The sequence below is a fragment of the Dermochelys coriacea genome, chromosome 13 (genome assembly GCF_009764565.3).
Source record: "Dermochelys coriacea isolate rDerCor1 chromosome 13, rDerCor1.pri.v4, whole genome shotgun sequence".
NCBI classification, from domain to species: domain Eukaryota; kingdom Metazoa; phylum Chordata; order Testudines; family Dermochelyidae; genus Dermochelys; species Dermochelys coriacea.
This window is the reverse complement of record NC_050080.1, coordinates 5893150-5916035: the sequence shown is the minus strand read 5'-3', so window position 1 is coordinate 5916035 and position 22886 is coordinate 5893150. Positions and strand designations below refer to the sequence as shown.

The following is a 22886-nucleotide window of genomic DNA, read 5'->3' as shown; positions in this document are numbered from 1 at the left end:
CACTTGGAAATCTCCAGGTATTCTAGTTGTTATACCACGGCCATCACCCTGGCTTCTGAATCCCATCGCCGTAGAGCAAATCAGCTGATAGGTGCTAGGGGAGGCAATACCATTGATAGACTGATCTCATGGTCCAAACCACAGTACCTCCTGAGCTTTTCCCTGATCTCCAGGTTTTGATCTCGTTCCGGAGGTCTTCAAACTCCTGTGCTGACGTGAGGTTGCAGAAGACCCTAAAGTCATTGTATGGGGGGATGCCGTGGTCCCTTCCCCGCTGGATGTTGATTGCTGCCAGATCCAGTGAGACAGAATGTGCCATGGAGAAGAGCTTCTCAGTCAGTTCCATGTTCAGAAGCTCGAGGGGACCCGCATTTTCCCAGGGGACCCCAAACAGACCACGGAGGAGAGGATCAATCCCTCCTTCCTGGGTAATCCTGAAGGGGAGAAGAAGGCCTTGTGGAGGGGACGTGGCCTTGGCGAATGGGCTGGAAGGTTTCATTCAGCCGATATAGGACGGGGTTGATCAGCGTGTGTCCAAAACGGAACGCAGCGGTGGCAAAGGCATTGAGGATTCCAGCATTGACGTTGGGGTCATAGCCTTTGTATTCACCCAGCACCTTCATGCCAGCTTCCCCGAGAATCTTAGGGAGCCAGTGTGCGTAGGTGATGTGCTGCATCTGGGCACCCACCATTTTGCGCGCCTCGTGGTAGAGTGTGTCCCCATCCCAGTGGGGATTCAGGGCCTGCAGCTCGGTGGCAAGGCGGTTGTGCTCCCGGAACCAGAGGGTGTGCATGGCTGTGAGGCCCAGCTGCTCGTTGGCACGGTGATCCCCTGCCAGGAAGCACAGCACGGGGCTCTCGTTCTCATCCCGCATACACTCGGTGGGCGGCCCCACTGCAAATGGGAGGAGGTGTTTCCCCGAGCTGGGCACCACCTGCCCTTGTTTCAGCAGCCCTGTCTGGCTGCTCAGGTCCCTCAGCTCCTTAGACTCCTGCTCTGTGCTGCCGTAGACATTGGAGGCATCGATGTAAGAGGTCAGGTGGTTAATCTGTTCCCTGGCATAGACTGAGTTCATCAGGAGGGAGGTCATCCCACTGCCACACACAGGGCTGGAGCGGACAAAGAACATGCAGCGCCCATTCCTCACCCGGGGGTCATTCTTCGGGATCACGACCGAGAAGCACGGAGGGTCATTGGTGCACACCTCGCTGCAGGGTGCCCCGTCCGAGAACCGTGACATGCTGATGGCTGCCACCGTCTGGTCCATGTCGTGGTCCAGAAACTGGCCCCACTGCATGAGCATGTGAGTGAACTGGTCATCGGAGGTGATGGTTTCTGTCCCTATCATGGCTGTGGAGATGAGACGAGGCAGCGGCAGGGGCAGCTCCCTGGAGTCTTCCGCCAAAGAGAAGCCCCGTGGCAGGTTAAAGCCATTCTGGTAGGCCGGCTTGAGGAGGCGCTGGAAGGCTGTGAGGGACGCACCCCACATGGGATGCTGGAGGTTGTTACAGGAGCCATCGTGGGTCCTGTACTGCTTGTGAAAACAGATGTCAGAGCAGTTGGGCGTGCGGCGGTGGGCAGAGCAGCCAGACAGGTTGGCGATCACATTCAGATAGTGAGGGGAGACCAGGTCATTGTAACGGTAGCCTGTGAGGGAACCCCAAAGCAACACATTAGAGCATGGCCATCGTAGAGACACACCCTGCCACCCCGCATGAGGGCTGGAAAAGGCCAATTTGATGGCTGGCCGGTATGTGGAATGTAGGGCCTGTGATTATGGCAGGGTGAATGAAGAATAATGAGGTACTGGCTCTATCATGGAGTGGTGGATGGAGGCAGGGTTTCGCATAAACATTACAAAGAGGGTAATGTAGGATGTTGTGGTGTCTGAGCCATGCCATGACCTGGTGGGCCTGGTTTCCAGTCTCTAGTACATTTGGTTTGTTTTTATGTCTTATAGTCATTAGATGGCTCCCATCTGAGCACCTCACATCTTTAATGTAGGTATCCTCAGAGCAGCCTTGTGGAGTGGGGAAGGCATTATCACCACTTGACAAATGAGGAACTGAGACACAGACACAAACTGGAGCGGTGTCTACACTACAAGCGCTATAAACAGCAGCATAACTACAGCTACTTCCGCTCTGTCTAAACACTTGCTCCAGCAATGGAAGGGGTTTTTCCGTTGCTGTAGTAAATCCACCCCCTTCATAGATGGTAGCTAGGTTGATGGAAGAATTCTTCCATTCATCTAGCAGTCTATATACCGGGGCTTAGATCAACTTAACTACGTGTCTCAGGAGGGTGAATTTTTCATAGCCCTGAGACATGTAGCTAGGCTGACCTAAGTTTGAGGTGTAGACCAGGCCTAAGTGACTTGCCTAGGTCACTCAAGAAGTCTGTGGTAGAGTGGGAAGTGAACCCAGGCCTTAACCATTGGGCTACGCTTTCCACTTTACAGGGCATTCTATGCTGTTCATTGCCTATAGTTGAAAGTTGGATGAAAGATGATGGTCAGGATAAGGGGCAGAGTTAATCACTTGTGTTGAATCCTGGACAGTTCCTTACTGATATTTAAGTGTTTTGAACTTTAGTACAATATTCTGATTTCCCATCTTGCACAGTCTGGCGTTGCTGTTTTTAACTTATTCTCCCTGTGAATTTCCTGATGTTCTACTGTTGGATCAGTAATAACCTGTCATACCCGTGCCATTCATGTCCACGATCAATCCCTGCTGGACATGGTCTTGGATCAGTTGCAAGGTTCTTTCAAAGATCTCGCCAGCCCGGGCTGTTTCGATGGTGTAGAGGGTCCCGGGGGTAACGGAAGAGTGCCAGCAAGTCATTGGGAGTTTTGGGGTCGCCTGTTTCAGAAAATTAAAAGTGGGCTACAAGGGATCCTTGATTACTGAAATGAATATTTCCCTGATGTTAACAAGATGTTTCAGGCACCCTGGGTCACAGTCTAGACCTATGCAGGAGAGATATCCAACAAGTATTCATGTTAGTGATCCAACTTCTCTGCTTTCTAGAGCTGATCAGGAAAGGATTCCACCCTGCCCCCACCATGAAAATTTGATGAACATTTTCATAATTATTCATACTTCAAAAATGTGTTTCAGTATTTGGCACCCAAATGCCATAACATTTGGTTTAAGGCCAAATTTTTTTGGTTTCCTATGACAACCCCAAAATGTTCAATTAAAATGAATTGTTTATGAGATTTCCATTTAATCCAAAGCCACTTTTTAATCAAGAAAAAAGTTCAGATACATATTTTTTGGCCTTCTCCACTGCCACGCACTGAACTAAGTCATCTGCATTTATATACTGACTGTGCTGTCCCTTTATTTCCTTGTGTGCTCGGTCTCTGAACAGCTCATATTACAATTCCATTCCTCTTCCACTTGTATGGTCTCCTACAAAACAGTCTCAAGGGGTTCCTTTGTAAAAATTCTACAGTCAAACGGGTCTCCCCATTATGATTTTTTACCCTGCTATAGAGTCTATGTTTATTAACTTGGGTCACCAGAAACCTGAGCTGATTTATAATAATAGAAATGAGTTATAATACATGCTTTCAGAGCATCTCCACTCAATATATTTCTGATCTCCATCTGCTGTCACTTCTGCAGCTCAGATCTTATCCCCGGGCAGGCTTACTTGCTAAATAGCTCAGTGCGCGTTGAATTGATAGCATGGTCCACACTGCTGATGGCTTCCTGTATTGATGTGGCTACAAAGGTGTCACCACTCCGACCAACGTCCGTGGCTTTCAAGGAATCAAGAGAGAATGAGGAAATTAAATGACTTCATTTTACTTTGGTTTTTCAACTCTGAGAGAACTTGGTGAGGCTTTTGTGCATCAGTGTCCACTAAAAAATAGAACTTCATTGCCGTGTGCCATCATAAACAACTTGGGGTAGGTTTGTGTCTCAGTTTGCAGGATAGTTATGAACTGAAATCACTGCACCAGCATACAAGAGACCACACTGCAGGATGACAACATGCGCTTGGGAGATTTTGGTCTGTGAACATTCACTTGCATCAGGTATCTGAATTTGCTTCAGCTGTAGTTGCCCCACTTTCATGTTCACAGATCTTCTAAAGGACATGTTAACTGACAGGTACATTCATGGCAAGAGAGTTTTTTTTAACATCTGCAGGAGTATGCACTTCAGAATCCTGATTCTAAGGGTATGTCTACACTGCAATCGGGAGGTGTGATTGTATCATGTGTAGACACAGCTTGCTCAAAAATAGCAGTGAAGCAGCGTCATGGGCAGTGGCACAGGCTTGCTGCCTGTGTACAAGCCTGCCTGGAACCCTGGATATGTATTCGAATGGCTAGCCTGTGCTTCAGTGCTGGTTTTAGTGGTACTAGCTTGATCAAAGCACCTCCTGACTGCTGTGCAGAATCAGACATACCCTAAGCGTTCCCCCCCACCCACTCAAGAACTAGACAATACCTTGTGGCCAACACGTCACGCCAAAGGTAATCAACCCAGCTCAAATTTGGATATTGACACTGGGGACTGACATGCAACGTGCGCTGTTGGAAAACAAGCTACCAACCACGGACAAATCACATTAATTATCCTGTGAGTAATTTCAAAAAACAAAGAAGTTAGACAGCATCCTAAACACCTCACAGTCAATTCATGCACAGAGAAGGAGGCTAAATTAATCTAATAAATGATTAATATGCAAGTTATTCACCCCCACGTGCTTGAGAAATGCTTTTAAACCGCCCTTGCTTTGCTTCCAATTTTTTCCTCCTCGATTCTTCCCTTCCCTCCAAGGGTTAACACCGTAACACTTGACCTGCAGTCTGATTGACAGATGAGTGTTACCTCTCTGGCGGCTATTCCTTACAATCCCTGCTTCTCCTTCCTTCTTACCCAGAGCAGTAGTGTGAAAAATGGAGAATGCCTCCCTTCCCCCAATGGATTAGGGTTATAATCAAGTGTTTAAAAACTTGTCATTCTATTGGCAGAGCTATTCTCATTCGCCCACCCATTGCAAGCCCTGGGTGTCTGAATGGCCTGCCCATAAGGAAGTGAATGGAGCGACATAACTATTCTCTAAAAGTACAGGCCTCCACACAGGAAATATGCAAGTAGAGCAAGAGAAAGAGAACATTGCAAAGAAATGGGACACTGTACCAGTGATGGTCAGCTGCATGGTGCTGGACGTGAATCCAAAGGTATTCCTGGCTATACACTCATATCTGCCCTGATCAGCCACTCCCAGGTCTCGAATGGAAAGGGTCCCATCTTGACTTACATGGAACTTGCCGCTCTCTGTGATCTGAATACCCTCCTGTGGCATGAGCAAAAGACAGGAAGATGTTTCAGAGATAATCCCTCAGCCTAGACTCTGCTCTATCTAGGAAACAAACACAGCTGTCATCCATCGATATGGCCAGCAGATATCAGGAGATCTCTGTGCAACACAGAAAAGGTATTTGAAAGCAGCATCAGTCCTTTTCACCCCATCCCCAGCAATTCTTTAGGCTAGTTACACTCTTCTCCAGCTTCTCACCTCCCTCTGCTTCCAAACATAGGTTGTATAGTTCTGAAGGAACTCCGATATGAAATTGCAAAACTACTAACTGTGATATGCAACCTATTGCTTAAATCAGCCTAGGTACTAGATGACCGGAGGGTAGCTAATTAATGCCGATTTTTAAAAAAGATTCCAGAGGCAATCCTGGCAACTACAAGCCTAACTTCAGCACCAAGTAAAATAGTTGAAACTGTAGTAATGAACAGAATTCTCAAACACATAGATGAACGTGATGTTGAAGAGTCAACATGGCTTTTATAAAGGGAAATCATGCCTCACCGATTTATTAGAATTGTTTGGGGGATCAACAAGTATGTGGACAAGAGTGATCCAGGGGATCTAGTATAGCTGGACTTTCAGAAAGCCTTTGACAAGGTCCCACACCATGGGCTCTTAAGCAAAGTAAGTCATCATGGCGTAAGAGACAAGGTCCTCTTATGGATTAGTAACTGGTCAAAGAATAGAAAACAAAGGGTAGGAATAAATAGTCAGCTTTCAGACTGGAGAGAGGTAATAGTGGTGTCCCCCAGGGATCTGTACTGGGGCCAGTACTGTTTAACATATTCATAGGTCATCTGGAAAACAGGGTAAGCAGTGAGGTGGTAAAATTTGCAGGCGATACACAACTACTCAAGATAATTAAGTCCAAAGCTGACTGCAAAGAGCTACAAAGGGATTTCGCAAAACTGGGTGACTGGGAAACAAAATGGCAGATGAAATTTAGTGTTGATAAATGCAAAGTAATGCACATTGGAAAACAATCCTAACTATACACACAAAAATATGGGGTCTAAATTAGTTACCACCACTCAAAAAAGAGATTTTGGAGTCATGGTGGATAGTTCTCTGAAAACATCCATTCAGCGTGCAGCGGCTGTCAAAAAAGCTAAGAGAATGTTAGGAAAGGGATAGATAAAAAAAATACAAAAGATCATACTGCCAATACATAAATCCATGGTACGCCCACACCTTGAATCCTGTGTGCAGTTCTGATTGCCTCATCTCAAAAAAGTAATATTAGAGTTGGACAAGGTACAGAGAAGGGCAACAAAAATGATTAGGGGGCGGGAACAACCATCTGAGAAGAGATGAAAAAGACTGGGACTGTTCAGTTTGCAAAAGAGACAATGGGGGAGGGGGGAATAGGATAGAGGTCTATCAGATCATGCCTGGTGTGGAGGAAGTGCATTAGGAAGTGTTATTTACCTCTTCATATAACACACAAACCAGGAGTCACTCAATGAAATTAACAGGCAGTAGATTTAAACCAAACATAACTAAGGGAATACATCTTCAGACAGGACACAGTCAACTTGTAGAAATCACTGTCAGGGGATGTTGTGAAGGCCAAAAGTAAAACTGGGTTCAAATGAGAACTAGATAAGTTCATAGAAGACAGGTCCATCAATGGCTATTAGCTAAGATGGTCAGGGACGCAACCCCATCCTCTGGGTGTCCCTAAGCCTCTGACAGCCAGAAGCAGGGACTGGATGACAGTGGATGGATCACGCAATAATTGCCGTTCTGTTCATTCCCTCTGAAGCAGCTGGAATTGGAATTTCACCACTGTGAAAAGACAGGATACTGGACCAGGTGGACCTTTGGTCTGACCCAGTATGGCTGTTCTTACAATCCATATACATTCATTAATTTCACGTATTACTTTCTCCTCCAGATTCTATACTAGCTTAGAGGCAGGAAGCTGGGATCGTTCTGCTGTAATACAGACATTAAAAGTTGAGAAGAGCAAGGGATAAGTCTCAACAGGTTTGGTTCAGCTGAGGAATCAAAATTTAGAGGTTTTTCTGAACCTCTAGAGGAACAGACTCTCTCATGAGATCTCAGACCGTCGCGGTCTTGGGTGGGTGAGATATATCCAGTATTAAGAACTCCAAACATTCAACATCTTGAGTCAGGCCCCCAGAAATCATGAGATTGGGATAAAATCATGAGATCTAAAAGAAATAAATTTTACAGTTTTTGTTCTTTGCCTTCTGAGTTTTGAGCCTTCAGGTCACATTCAGGTCACATTTTCAAACTTTTCTTTGCAACCATAAAGGCTAGCAACTTATTTTAAAAATAAATGAAATGAGAGTCCATGCAGTTGCTTGTCTCCAGGAGTTGGGGATTTGGGTAATAAATAAATAAAGGTGTTGTATAGAGCTTTTCATCAGCCGATCTGAAAGTAGTTTACAAAGAAGTAAAAACGTCAAATATTGTGAGACTAGCGATAGAATCACAAAGTTGGAGCAGCCCTTCTCTTTGGATTGTGGTGTCTCTTCTTGGCTTTCCAGCTGAAGCCAAGGGATATGTAAGTCCTGATTCTTCTCTCATTTATACTGGTGTAACTCTGGACTAACCACATTGAAGTCAACATAGTTTCAGGTGTATTAAGCTAAAGAACAAGGCACCCTTATTCCAGAGTAAGAGGGCCCACACAGAGTTATTCAGAAATAACTGTTCCTGAATAGCTCCATATGTAGACAAGTCCTAAATGAAAAGAGTCAGGCCCATAGAATTCTGTACAGCACATAACACTATGGGTACTAATCTTTATCGTTTCCCCCAAGTCCTACCGTAATACAAGTAATAAACAGCAATAATAAATAATAGTAATAAAATAAAACAACAACAATAATAAAAAGAAAAGGAGTACTTGTGGCACCTTAGAGACTAACAAATTTATTAGAGCATAAGCTTTCGTGTCTTCCTTAAGCATCTGCTGAGTTTCAGTGAATCCTGGGAGGAGAGAAAAATAAGAGGTAACCGTTCAGTTCAAATAGGAACTGAAACTTTATTATTATTGGTTTCAGAGTAGCAGCCGTGTTAGTCTGTATTCGCAAAAAGAAAAGGAGTACTTGTGGCACCTTAGAGACTAACAAATTTATTTGAGCATAAGCTTTCGTGAGCTACCGCTCACTTCATCAGATGCATTTGGTGGAAAAAACAGTGGGGATATTGATATACACACACAGAGAAAATGAAACAATGGGTTTATCATACACACTGTAAGGAGAGTGATCACTTAAGATAAGCCATCACCAGCAGCAGGAGGAAAACCTTTCATGGTGACAAGCAAGGTAGGCTATTTCCAGCAGTTAACAAGAATATCTGAGGAACAGTGGGGGTGGGGTGGGGTGGGGGGAGAAATAACATGGGGAAATAGTTTTACTTTGTGTAATGACTCATCCATTCCCAGTCTCTATTCAAGCCTAAGTTAATTGTATCCAGTTTGCAAATTAATTCCAATTCAGCAGTCTCTCGTTGGAGTCTGTTTTTGAAGCTTTTTTGTTGAAGGATAGCCACCCTCAGGTCTGTAATCGAGTGACCAGAGAGATTGAAGTGTTCTCCAACTGGTTTTTGAATGTTATAATTCTTAACGTCTGATTTGTGCCCATTCATTCTTTTACGTAGAGACTGTCCAGTTTGACCAATGTACATGGCAGGGGGGCATTGCTGGCACATGATGACATATATCACATTGGTAGATGCGCAGGTGAACGAGCCTCTGATAGTGTGGCTGATGTGATTAGGCCCTATGATGGTATCCCCTGAATAGATATGTGGACAGAGTTGGCAACGGGCTTTGTTGCAAGGATAGGTTCCTGGGTTGGTGGTTCTGTTGTATGGTGTGTGGTTGCTGGTGAGTATTTGCTTCAGATTGGGGGGCTGTCTGTAAGCAAGGACTGGCCTGTCTCCCAAGATCTAGTCATTACATAAAGTAAAACTATTTCCCCATGTTATTTCTCCCCCCACCCCACCCCACCCCCCACTGTTCTTCAGATATTCTTGTTAACTGCTGGAAATAGCCTACCTTGCTTGTCACCATGAAAGGTTTTCCTCCCCCCCCCCCCCCCGCTGCTGGTGATGGCTTATCTTAAGTGATCACTCTCCTTACAGTGTGTATGATAAACCCATTGTTTCATGTTCTCTGTGTGTGTATATCAATCTCCCCTCTGTTTTTTCCACCAAATGCATCCGATGAAGTGAGCGGTAGCTCACGAAAGCTTATGCTCTAATAAATTTGTTAGTCTCTAAGGTGCCACGGGTACTCTGAAACCATTAATAATAAAGTTTCAGTTCCTATTTGAACTGAACGGCTACCTCTTATTTTTCTCTCCTCCCAGGATTCACTGAAACTCAGCAGATGCTTAAGGAAGACAGTCAGTGTCCAAGAGAGCTCCCAAGCTAATTAAAATTTAACCTCTTTTTCACTGCTGCCAGGCTCCATCCTCTCTGTAGTATTACCTTAGTAGCACAGCTTTTCCATGTCAGATCCAGAGCCAAGTAGAACTGTAATGTATTAGTGATGCAGCCCGCTCCCACCAATGGAGACGCCCGAACACAAGGACAATTTGTACTGTACTAAAATATCCCATCTTTGGGAGTGTCAGGGATCATTCAAGTCACAGGTTGGTTAAGTGGAGGCTGTTAAAATGGAAAGGACAATCCACATTGCTAAAGGCCCAGCTATTTGTTTTTGACATATAAAAATCCAGTTGGGAAAATTTAGTTCCTCAAAACCTTATTGTTTTCCATCAAATGTATCTTCTCCCATATTTACTATGTAAACTTATTTAAAACCATGACAGCATTAGGTAATGACTAGAGCTGACTGAATTTTTTTTTTTGTTAACAGTAAATTCGCAGAAAAATGCATTTTGGGGGGCACCGAAATTATTCATGAATTCCAGTCAAATTTGGTGAAGAGAATGTCGGCCGTACCCCCAACCAACCGAAAACAAAAATTTGGGAAGTGTCGAAATGGCTCATTTTGAAAATAATAATAATAAAAAAAACAGTATTTTAAAACTATCATTTTGACTCAACATTTAGTTTTGAAACGTTGATTCGAATCAACATTAGAAATGTTTCTTTTCTACCCAAATGCAAGTTTTTCATTTCAGAAAAAACAACAAATTCAGTTTCAGTTTGAAACTGACCAAATTTGTTTCAGATAAATTTGACTCAGCCACTGAAACGAAAAATCAATTATTCACTCTGCTCTAGTAATGAGACAATATCGGGAACACTGCTGTGTGGGGATTATCAGCTGCGTACAGGGTGACTGCGGAATTCTAAGTTCTCTTACTTTGGCCCAGGTGATGGTGGGTCGTGGATCTCCTTGGGCAGCACAGGTGATCACAACATCCTGCCCAGTCTCAGCTATCACATCTTGTGGCGGGTGAAGAAACACAGGGATCACTGTTTAGTGTGAAGAAACGGGAAAAAATACAAGAAATTTCTTGGTTTGGGCAACTGAGAGGTTTGAGTTAGCAACATCTCACCAAAAAGAAAAGGAGTACTTGTGGCACCTTAGAGACGTTAGTCTCTAAGGTGCCACAAGTACTCCTTTTCTTTTTGCAGATACAGACTAACACGACTGCTACTCTGAAACCTAACATCTCACCAGTGAGTGATAATAAGGCTCCCAGACACCTGCTGCTGTCTCAAACAACTTTTAAAGGGACACTGTCAAGTTAAAATATCATCTGTTTTTCTTGTCTCTGTTACTAACAACCCTGTCTCATTTAAATTTCATTGTTCATCTTCTGCTGCTGTTTGTATTTCTCTCAGCTCAGACAATTACATGGTGGATTTCTCCATCAAATCAAGACTGAATCTCTTTCTAAATGATCTGCTCTACCTCAAGCAGTAATTATGGACTTGATGCAGAAATTACTGAGTGAGGTTCTCTGCTCCCTGTTATGCAGGAGAGAAACTCGAATCTATGAATTTACAGAAGCTAGTCAGTTTCTCATGTGATTTTAGGCAGTTTCATTTCCCCAGGGTATGTCTACACTTACCCTGGATCAAGGCTGTGGCAATCGATCCACCAGGGGTTGATTTAGAGGGTCTAGAGAAGACCTGCTAAATCGACCACAGATTGCTCTCCTGTCGACTCCACCGGAACGAGAAGTGTAAGGTAAGTTGACGGGACAGTTTCTCCCGTCGACCCAGCGTGGTGTAGACACCACAATAAATCGACCTATGGTATGTCAACTCCAGCTCCATTATTCACGTAGCTGGAGTTGCATAACTTAGGTTGATTTAACCCTATAGTGTAGATCTGCCCCCAGTCTCACCAGGGGCACAATGCTGCAGTGTTTGGCGGGCAAACCCTGTGGGCCATGTTTTTTTGTTTAAGAAGATTGTTTCCATAAGAATTTAAAAAAAAAAAATCTTGGAAATATTTCTGTTCTTGTCTTTTGTAAAAGCTCAATTTCAGGAAAATCTAAATTTGGGATGAAATTTGGCCCAGCAGTTAGTGTTCAGAACAATGACCTCTCAATAAGATGTACCACTTATACAGAGTGCCAGAACTAGAGCTGCTAGGAAAAAAAGACAATTATTTTTCACAGAAAATATCAAAATTGTCATTTTTCAAAGTATCCTATAAAAATACTATTTTCCCCCCTCGTGGAAAAAAACAAAATCATAAAAAGGATAGTTTAAAAAAAATTTAGTTTTCAAAAACTGAAAACTTTTACCAAAAAATGAACCCAAAGCTAATTTTTTAAAACTAAACAATGCAACGTTTCAGTTTTGGTTGTTGTTGAAATACCAGAAAACATCAAGCGAAATTAAATGTTTCTGCTGGGATTTCCAAAGGAGTCTAAAGCAGTTCGATGCCCAATTCTCATTTCATTATGCTCCTTTGAAAATGTCCCAGCCTGAATGTATTTTTCAGCATTTAAATGTAGGTTTCGGAAGGGCATCACTCAGTGAAAGATCCACGAGGAGCACTAAAACTAACACTCACCAACTAGATGAGGACTGGTGTGTAGTCCCTCTCTCCCAGTCACCATCCATGTCAGGTGAGCTTTGATCTGATGTAAACTGGGCGGCTTCACTGACTTCAAAGGGACGATGCTGATTTACACTGGCTCAGAATCTGGACTTCTGTATTTCCCCCATCCTCTAAAGGAACTTTACTATGGTCCCTCTGCTCCCAAGGCAAAGAGAAATCCATCCCACAGGAATTCAGGCAATTGCCTTCCTCACCAGATAGCGTCAAACTCAACATACTGTAAAGTGAATGCAATCCATTTGCCAGCTAGTATTTCCCACACACACTGGCTGCATTGGTGTACCTCGAGGTGTCACCCAAAGCTGCACCGGGAGGCTCTTGACTCCGACGGCACTGATGGCATGGCATTCATACTGGCCTTGGTCATGCAGGGCAACCCTCATGACGCGCAGGGTGCCGGTGGAGAGGATACTGTGCCTCCGGTCATTTGGCAATGGCCCACCTGATTGCGACAGCAGAATGATGTATTAAGGAAGCTGTTTGTTACTATTCCATTAATTGAGGGTGGTTGAGAGAGTGTCTGGATCTGCCCATTCCCACTCTAAAAATCCAGACCCCCTGCTATTAATGCCCTGAAGCATAATCACCACCTTTCCAGCCAAGGTCAAGAAGAGCTGCTGCTTCTACCTCGGTGTCATCCCTAATTTGCTTTATGGATGATTATGAACTTAGTCTGAATGTGAACCCTTTCTGTGCGGTCAGGTGTCATTTAGGGCATGAACCAGGCTCCACCAGACCTATTTATCCTGGGATGCTCTTCGCATGTCCATGGGAACAACTTACCCAGAGATGTGGTGGACTCCCCACAAGCAAGATGGGATGTTTTTGTAAGAGGTCGGCAGTAGTTCAAACAGCAGTTAATTCAGGGAAGTCCTGTTGCCTGTATATTAGGAGGTCAGACACTAAAGTGGTATTTATTTAACCTTTTCATTGCTGGACAGCCTACAAACTCCATTCGTACACAGCACCCCATTCAACATCCATCCTACAGGAAAGCTGCTCCTGAAACATGGGCAGCAACAAGGAAAGGGTTAAGAAAATGGAGAACATGCCAGTTAAGGAGACCTCAACTGGCTTGATGGCTGGTCTGCTGCTGTGGAAGCCACAGTGTCAGCAGGGAATTCTTCCCAGCTCAGAACAATTCATTATGGCTTGTGGAGCGTCAAGAAAGCTGGAGGGCCCCTGGGCCAGGGATAACTGGCTGCTGGCCCAGACACGGTTACATGGGGTCAGCGCCGAGGAGCCATGCTGAGAACCATCACAAAACTTCAAAGTTCACCCAAGGTCAGTTTTCAAAAGCAAAAAAGAAACCTCAGGGAGGCGTCAGAGGCAAGTTCTCCCCTCTAGCACCCTCTCCCATTAGAAAGAACCCGGTGATGACCAAAAGCTGGAGTGCGGTGTCACCAATGAGCCACGGCTGTCCAGCCCCCTACTCTCTCAAACCAGGTGAGTGACTGGAACAGGCTGCAGTTCAGCATTGCCAAGGACTTCATGATGAAAAGGGAGTGAAGGAAATACAGTCTCCAAATCCCTCCTTCCTTCTGACAGTTCTACTTAGGAATATATATGGGCTTAAGAATCTCTGTTCTTTTCCTGATTCTTAATGTTATCCTGGGTGATGTAATGTAGTCAGGGCCAACCTTACAGGTGGGCAATGTGGGCAACTGCTGTGGGGTGTCGTGGCCAAGAGGGTTCTGGTGCCTGAGCAGGGTAAGAGGCATGCACCTGCCAGGCGGGCTCTGCTCCCTGCTTGTGGCTTCGTTGGCCTGCGCAGTGTCCCGGCTTGGTGGAGGGGACAGGTGGGTCAGGCCAGCTCCCAACCAGGGGAGGGGTGATGCTGTGGGGGCAACTTGTGACTGGGGACAGTCTGCCCCAACGGTGAGCTGCGGGAGCCCTGGCGGGCCCAGGGGAGCACCCTGCAGGATGGGCTGGGGCCAGGGTTGGCCTTGCCCCCGGGGCTGTGCCATGCGTTGATCCATGCTGGGCTGGACGAGGAGAATGCCGGGGGTGGGGAGCTGGCTCTTACCAGTGTCTCCTGCACTCACCCCTGGCTGCCTGGCAGAGCCAACCTGCCACAGTAGCCACTCATCCACCCCCAAATGCCCGCTAGTTGCTGGCCCTGTAGGCTCAGCCCAGCACAATCACTCTTTAGAGTGGAGTCAGGGCTACAGCCGTGAGGTCAGCAGTTAATCCATCAAAGGTAAAGGAAATTCATTTGAACTGAAGCGACTGACCTCACTGGTATTTACAGGATACAGAAACCAAATTGCCTCTTTCGACCCCTAAGGAAGAGTTTCAGTGACTGCCTTAGGCTCCTGGTACTCTCACATCAGCCTCCCCCTTTCCCACCAGAATCCTTCATGTCCCCGACAGAGACTATAGGACTGTGTCATGGCCTCTTGGCCTTCCAATTACTGGAGGGACAAAACGGGACCACGTTAACGCCACTCCTGAAGCGGCTGGGAGGGTGAATCAGAACCTGGGTATTTCATGTAGTATAACAAACGTTTATTAGAGTTGCACTGAGCCCCAGTGAGTGGTGGGAACAGCCGCGCAATACCCTTCCACCTCAATCCTAGGCCAACCACCAGCCCAAAGGATGTCGCAGGATCCGACATCTCACTGGGGTGATAAATCTTCAGCTTAGCTAGGTGATAACTCACCATTGGCTGCAGAATGCCCCAGAGCAGCCTAGCTATCATCGTCCAGGCCTGGTGGGTATTTACAGGAGACAGTAACACTGGGGGAGTACCTGCTCTTGTCCAGGTGATAACAGGTGGAGGACGGCCTTCAGCAGTGCAGGAGAAATCCACGCTTTGCCCCTCAGTCACAGTCTGATCAGTGGGAATGACCAGGAACCTGGGAGTATCTGAGGGGAGAAGACAATGGCAGAGCAGTAGGCAAAAACCAAACCCAGCTACACAGGAATAGCCACTGAGAGCGGAACAGAGCCCAGGACACTGGGTTTAGCCGCCTGACCCCAGCGGTTGAGTGCTTAACACCAGCAAATGTCATCGAGTCCCTCACCTTGCACTATAATGTTTGCCGTAGCCTGGATGGAGCCTTCTGAGTTGCTGGCATTGCAGTTGTACTGGCCCTGGTCCAAGAAGGTGACATTTTGGATGTACAGCCCTCCCGAGCTGGTGATGGCAACGTGGGAATCACTCGGGAGTGGTGAGCCTGTGCCCAAAGTCCAGATGACGTGAGGAGGTGGGTGCCCAGAGACCCCACACTCCAAGGTGACGCTTTGCCCAACCAGCACTTCCGTGTTCTGGGGTTGGATCACAAAGCTGGGCTTGGCTGAAAGCAAGGGACACATTTCAGACACAAGCAGCCTTGCTGCCCTCTCCTGCGCAGGCCTCTCCAGAATGGGGCAAAGCAAGCTTCACTGGTAAATTAGAACAAATTTTCCACTGAAAAGTGGGGCTTGACCCAGAATGCATTTCAAATGTGTTCAGAGTCTGCTTGGTGTCATCATGCCTCCCTCCACCCAGTCCTTCCATGACCTCCAAACAGCAGATGAAGGACTCCTCTACTACTCTGCATCTCCACTGACTCGGCTGCGATATCGATCTACTCCACTCTCCCTTTCCCTGTTGCTTGTGTCATCCACAAAACCATGTTGCCCCACCCCTGGCTTACTCCAAACCTACGATTCTTCTGCTTCCATGCTCTGCCCATCCCTGGAGACTGTGCAGATCCTCTTTCTTGGGATGTTTGTCCTCCCCTTCCGTACTGTTATACTCTTAAGCCTGCAATCCCCAACACCTATTTACCACCTTCAATTACCTCCCTTAAAACTTCCCCTCCTCCAGTCCCCTTCTGTCTCTGGACTCAGGATTCTGCCTCCAGAAGACGTACTTCAGCCCTGACTCCTGTCTGGAAAGTGCCTAGCACACCACGGGGACTACTAGATATAAACATCATCAGATAATTAATGTGACAACACAATTCCAGGGATTTTTACTCAATGAATCATAGGGGCCTCCCGACTCTCTCTGCTACACAAGCCGAGTCCTTGGGGCAAATCCTCATTCCTGCACAGCCTGAGGAAACAATCCAGGGTGCTGTATTAGGGTTACAGAGAAGAGGCCCTTCTTTCTGAAGAACCTGTCCCTAGTTGTTCAGAGCAGCAGTAGCCTTCATGTGCCATGTTCATTTTCTGAGGGGTTGGGATGGCTGGTGGATTCATATAATAATGGCTTCACTGGTACCATCCCTCCCTTTGCTCCATAACACCCCTCCAGCCGGCTAGGAACCTTCAAAGCACCATGTGTGCGAAGTGGTGTACACTTGCCAAAGTGTACACAAATAAAGGAAGGGCTTAATCTGACTGACTCCCTTCCATAATCTGGACCATCAAGAAGTGTTTACGGTTCAATTACATGGAGTGCCAAAGTAGCGCAGAACTACTTCCTGTGTCTTGACCTCTCCAGCTATGTTCTTGGCCATGCACTGGTAGACGCCTTTGTCGGATTCTTTGGTGTTTTGGATCATCAGAGTTCCATCTTGCAGCAAGTTAAGGCGCCCATCGTCTTTCATGTCAATTTCATTACTGAAAAGCATAGCCAGGCACAAAGAGGCTGAGTTTGCAGGGACAGAGGAAAAACACTACCATTTCCCCCTATTCATCATCATCAAACGATTTACTTATTTATTGCATGCATAATATTAGGTTTGTGTCTCTTCAAATTATTTTTTAGCTTCCCATAATTGACAGCAAATATTTTTCCACCAACTGTCATTATATGGAATCATAGCTAGTATTCCTTTTATACAGAAAACAACTACAGGCAGAAACATTCAAGTTTCCTCTCAGCTTGAGTTCCAGCTTTCTCTCCCTTGTTCACTAAGGACCACACACTATCTGGAACTCAAAACAGAGATATATTCAGCAGGTGAATAATATACTGCAAGTAAATATATCATTATAGCAATGGATCCAATAAAACCATCTAAACGATTTTTAGCATTGCTTCTCCACCCCGATATACACAGATACTTTCAGTCAGAGGAACTTTTATTGCAGGCAAAGAGAACTAGAAAGAAAGAAAGAAAGAACAAAAGTAAAGTCTCCCCTGACAGTCTGCCCTAAAATGACTACTAAATGGTTGCCTGTCTCTGTAGACAGGAATGTCCTTGAAAATTGAAACATGCAGCATAGCAATTAGGCAGCTAGATCATCATCTAACTTGCTAACTCTTAGTAGCAATCCCATCAGAAACCCTGCTTGCTTGGGGAGAAGTGACAGGTTTTATGGTATTCAATATATTAGACTGAGCTGCTTTAAAAAAACAAACAAAAAAAAACAAAAAAATTTGTGAATATTTTGTTGAAACTTCTTTTTCAAAAATTAAAAAAAAAAAGTTCACTTAAATTTCAAAATTTGGAAAAAAATGTCTATCAGCACTATAAGCCGTTGAGAAATAGGGAAAAATGTGAAAATGATTATGAAAAAGTATTTTTTCACAAGGTTCAAAGTTTTGAAAAAAAATTAAAAATAGCACTTGGGTAAACTTCACCCAGCTGTAGTATTAACTTTGCTTTTTAAGATGTTTAGTGTAAGAGTAGGAATCTTTTTATAGCTGAGAGATTAAAAAAAATCAGTGAAAGCACATATAAAATAGCATCAAGTTATGCAAGCAGTAGCCGTGATGAAATCATCCCTAAAGCTTTATGCAAAGCCAACTTTATTTCAGCTGGGCTGGAGGTTCTTCGTTAGGAGAAGAGCTAGGTGTAAACTCTCTGTGGAGTCCTAATCAAACATGGGAATTCATTCCAGGACCTGAGAGCAGTGAAGTATTTTTTTTCTCTCCCAACATTCAGCTGCAACTCCTGGAGCCCAGCCAGCGTTAGAAGGTCACCCTGTTGGATATCATTTGTCCTAGCATGATGGAACCTTGGAGGGCTGCAGAAGACTAAAGGAGGAGAAAGAAAAGGAGTACTTGTGGCACCTTAGAGACTAACAAATTTATTAGAGCATAAAGCTTATGCTCTAATAAATTTGTTAGTCTCTAAGGTGCCACAAGTACTCCTTTTCTTTTTGCGAATACAGACTAACACGGCTGCTACTCTGAAACCTGTAAAGGAGGAGAGGAAATTTCTCTCCCCAAAATATAGATGGATCCACCAGGCAGAACAACATGCCTGATGAGCATTTATTAATTCCCCTTGTCCAATATTACTGCCCGGTTATAGTGGTTTCCAGTGTGGTGAACATAAATTAGTGTGATCCCATTCGCACTGCTCTGAGTGGGAGCTTGCCAGCATTTCCATCACAAAACCCTTTATCACTCAGCCACAAAAGTTTGCACTGGAGCGAAACTTTGCCTGCAGGGTGTCAACCGGGATGCTAACATTCATCATTTGGGTTTTATTTTTAAGAGCATCCTATTCATTCACCCACATTCCCATGAAACAGAAGCAAAGGAAAACAAGGAATACTTTAACATGAAGAATGAAGGACTGCTCAAGCCCCCAATGTTTTGTTGTCAGGCATTTATTTCTCTGTGACTTTTCAGCACCTAGTATCATTATGCAGCATCGGTGTCTGCACTGGCAGGACAGCGTGTTAACCCCTTCCCTGCCACATTCCACGACAGCCTCTGCACCAATAATTTCCCTTTCAAGTGCTGACATTTCCATGGACAAACCAAGTACAGGAGGCTGCAGTTCAGTGGTTAACATATCACAAACACGGTGGCGCCAAGCATGCCAAAAGGTTAATAAAATGTTTTTAGAGACAACTTCTTGCAGCCTGCAGAGTACAGTTATGGGCAAGTATAAACCCTGGGAAAACATTTCAAATGGAGATGAAGACAGCACTTTGTTGACAGGCTCACTAGAGAGTGCTACTAAAATGAAGGTAAATACAATTAATGATGCATGCATTTCTAATTTGTGTGAAATGACTCCTGTAATCACAAGCAGTAATGGAGGAGTTTGCCGCTTGATGAAAGCAGCCACTCCCACAGGGCCTGTGCGCGCAACTCACTTGTTGTGTAGCCAGATGATCTCTGGCTTTGGGTTTCCTTCTGCCCTGCAGGTGAAATAAACAGTGTTTCCCAACTTGACGTCAGCATCATGGGGCTCGGTGGTGATGCGAGGCCTCTCTGAAAAACACCATTTAACAAAACCCACTCTAGTGTTGATAAATTGTATAGTCAATTGCTTCACCACACTTTGGTTCATTATGAAATATCATAACCAGTATTAGTCAGGTTTATTGCTAAAAGCCAGTAAGAACATAGTATAGGAAAAAGATTCTATACAATCAGAGGTGAAAGTAAGCCAGTATGGTACTGTATGGCGTACCGGACTAGCTTCCCCAGGCTGGCGATTTAAAGGGCCAGGGTATAAAAAGGCCCTGCCCCCTCTGGTTGAGGCCATGCCCCCTGCTCAGGACTCCAATGTATCGGTAAGTTACCTTCACCCCTGTATATGATACCATTCTCCAGGAAGCGGTCTCATGCAGCATGGTTACATACATTCACTTTTTACAGAAGCTGTGGTCCCACAGTTCCACATTTCAGCTAGGAGTATTTATAGAAGGATTTAACAGGTTACAAAACTCTTTACAGGTCACTAAAATCCAACCCCTCAGTTTGTTTCCATTCCTTAACTTGTTGTTCTGCCCCTTCCTTATTTTTGTTTTGGATGCTAGCATTCCAGGTGTCCGTCTGTGAAAGTACCTTCCCAGCTTGTACTAAGTCATAAAACAAATGTACATAAAACTTTGACAAGTTTCCTGTCTGCTTATGCCAAATGCTGGGTGGTACTATTGCAGGGTATTGTGAGATGTAGCCTAGCATGAGTGAACAGAACTCTGGGAAAACCATAGGCCAATTCAACTCTTGTAACTGCCAGGCATTTGTCTAAGGTGGGGTATACTGACCTAACATACATGTGTTGGGGGAACTCCAGGGTAGGATGAAGTTAAAGCCTAATTAGACCAAGCCTAGAGATGAATAAATCACGCCCCCCCAAGCAATCCCAGGCCAATTCTGACCCAGTGGCTGAAAATATGGGTACAATATCCTAGACCTTACCCCTTACATTACAAAATGGGCTTACACACTGTGACCCCAATGCAGCAGTCCATCCCTACTCAGCAAAACACATGCTTACGTCTTGGGGACTTCAATGGGAGTTAAACATGCTTCAGTGCTTGTTTAGCTGAATAGGGATGAATTTAAACATGTGCTCTGAAGCCTTTGACCCTGATTCAGCAAGGTACATAAGCTTGTGTCCAACTTTAAGCCCATGAGGAGTCCCACTGATTTTATAGGGACAGTCCCGATATTTGGGGCTTTTTTTATATGGGTTCCTATTACCTCCCCCACCCCCGTCCCGATTTTTCACACTTGCTATCTGGTCACCCTACATGTGTTTAAGTACCTTGCTGAATAGGGACCTATCACTATTACAGTGAAAGAGACATGCCCTGATGGGACACTCATGTCATATATCTTATTGCTCAGTTGATATGGTACCTATGACAGAGTATTTAACTAAGGTTATGGACACCTCTAGTGATGCCGATATGCAAAGTAACACTGACTGCAGTCGAGGTGCTCTTTTAGCTTAAGTATATGGTCTATTCACCTGGGAAGCTGACAGCACCAGTCTCCATCTTCCTACTTGCAGCACTGTGCTGAAAAGTAATTGAAATAGGCAGTGTTGTCTAATGGCTAGAGAAAAGGAGTAGTAGCCAGAAAGGTCCTGGGCATAAATTCTAGGTGTGCTGTCAACTCCCAGTATGTTACTTTGATCAAGTCACTTGACCTCATTAGTCCTCTCTCATTTCAGCAGTGGAAGTGGATGCAAAGCAGGACCATAGGGAGAAAAAAAACCCACAGATGCTGGCCAACCCCCTTTCTTGTTTACACCGGTGCAATCCCACTGACTTCAGAACTGAGCATCACTGGATGAATAGATTTAATAATAAAAGCATGCTCACCACAGTTAAATTCTTGGGTTGTCAAAGTGGTGATGGACCGGCCCTGTAATTCCCTTGGATTCTCACAGGTGGCAGCTGTCTGAATATTGCCCTGTTCAGAATGTTTCTTCAGCAGTTCGGCCAGCCACATCAAGTCACAGTCACAGAGCAAGGCATTGGAGTCCAGCCGTCTATGAGACATAGATCAAAGAAAAGTTATTTAATCTCCCAGCCCCTTCCCAATCGCCCTCCCCAAACATACACAACGGTTTGGGCTACACTACAAAATAGACTCTCGGCCAGATTCTGAAAAGAGCTCGTAGCTCCCGCCCAGGGACCTAACTGAAGTGGGCAGATTTTCAGAAGTTATTGGCATCCAACAGCTCCCTATTGTATAGGTGTCTAAAATGGCAGCTGTTGAGGGCTGGGCTCTTTTGAAAATCTGGCCCTCAATTTATCAGTGCTTCTGATAAATACACATTGGTTCAATGACACCATGAATTAGAGCTGGTTCGACCCAAATCAAAATGTTTCGGTTGGTTGTACTGACCTAAAATGTTTCATTTCAAGTCAACTGACCGCTAAACTGGAGCCTTATTGTGGCACATTGCCTCATGGGGTTGTAGTTCAGACCCTCATTCTGTCCTATGCGATGGACTACCTGACCAGAATCCACCTCCCATGATGCAATCCAGTGTCCCCTCTAACCGAATAGTGTGGTGCACCATGGCAGATGTAGTTGAGCCAGGGTGCTTGACCCACAGAGGAGAATGGGTCATCAAGCAAATTAAACTGCAACCCCCATGAAGCAATGCACAACCACAGGGAAATACTGTGTAATGTTGAAGTGATCTGAAACATCTTGTTTCGGGTCAGTTCAACAAACCAAAATGAAAGTTGAAGTGTCAAAATATTTCATTTTGGCATTTTCAAAACTAAAATATTTCAGAACTTCTCATTCCATGAAAAATTTTAATATTTCACCTAGAGCTACGCAGAAGATGGAAATGTTGTTTCTTTCAGGATTTTGTGATTTCAAAATTTGTTTTCATTCCAATTCAGCCAAAAATCTAGAAATTCTCTGCAAAAGAAAAATCTCTGAAAAAATATTTTGGATAGATCAAAATAATTAGTTAAGATTTCTACTTTATTTTATGTTATCATATATAATACAATATAAAATAAACAACATTCAAAATCAAAAAAGTTGATTCAAAACTTCATTCAAATCTCCCTCTATACTCAAAATAAAAAATTAAAACGTTTCATTCCAAAATGTCAAAATGGGACGTTTTGACATTAAGACTTTCTCTCCTGTTTTCTTCCCTGAAATGAATCAGCAGCAAAATTGACACTATTTCTTGAAGCATTTTGATTTTGACTGAACTGCATTTTCTAATGGAAAATGGTTCCCTGGCAGTTTTTCCAACCAGATCTGATTTTAACTGTGTGTCTCCATTTGAGATAAAAACAAATGTTGAAATATCAAAATTTCCGGCAGGATGGAAATTCCAGTCTTTGTTCAGTTCTACTATTAACTGTTGAAGGTAGGAATCCTGTTTTAGCTC

The 22886-nt window shown here is 44.5% G+C and overlaps 1 protein-coding gene across 1 annotated transcript in view; it reads right to left on the bottom strand.

The window, feature by feature from the left end:
• LOC119841808 (peroxidasin-like) overlaps positions 1–22886 on the bottom strand; it is a 69238-nt gene that overhangs the window by 8432 nt on the left and 37920 nt on the right. Inside the window, 14 exon segments of the mRNA XM_043496088.1 lie at positions 148–172; positions 175–452; positions 454–1648; positions 2706–2808; positions 2810–2865; positions 3669–3773; positions 5167–5323; positions 10662–10774; positions 12664–12822; positions 15133–15249; positions 15408–15680; positions 16766–16935; positions 19375–19492; positions 21340–21509. Coding sequence (XP_043352023.1) covers positions 148–172; positions 175–452; positions 454–1648; positions 2706–2808; positions 2810–2865; positions 3669–3773; positions 5167–5323; positions 10662–10774; positions 12664–12822; positions 15133–15249; positions 15408–15680; positions 16766–16935; positions 19375–19492; positions 21340–21509 — 3039 coding nt within the window.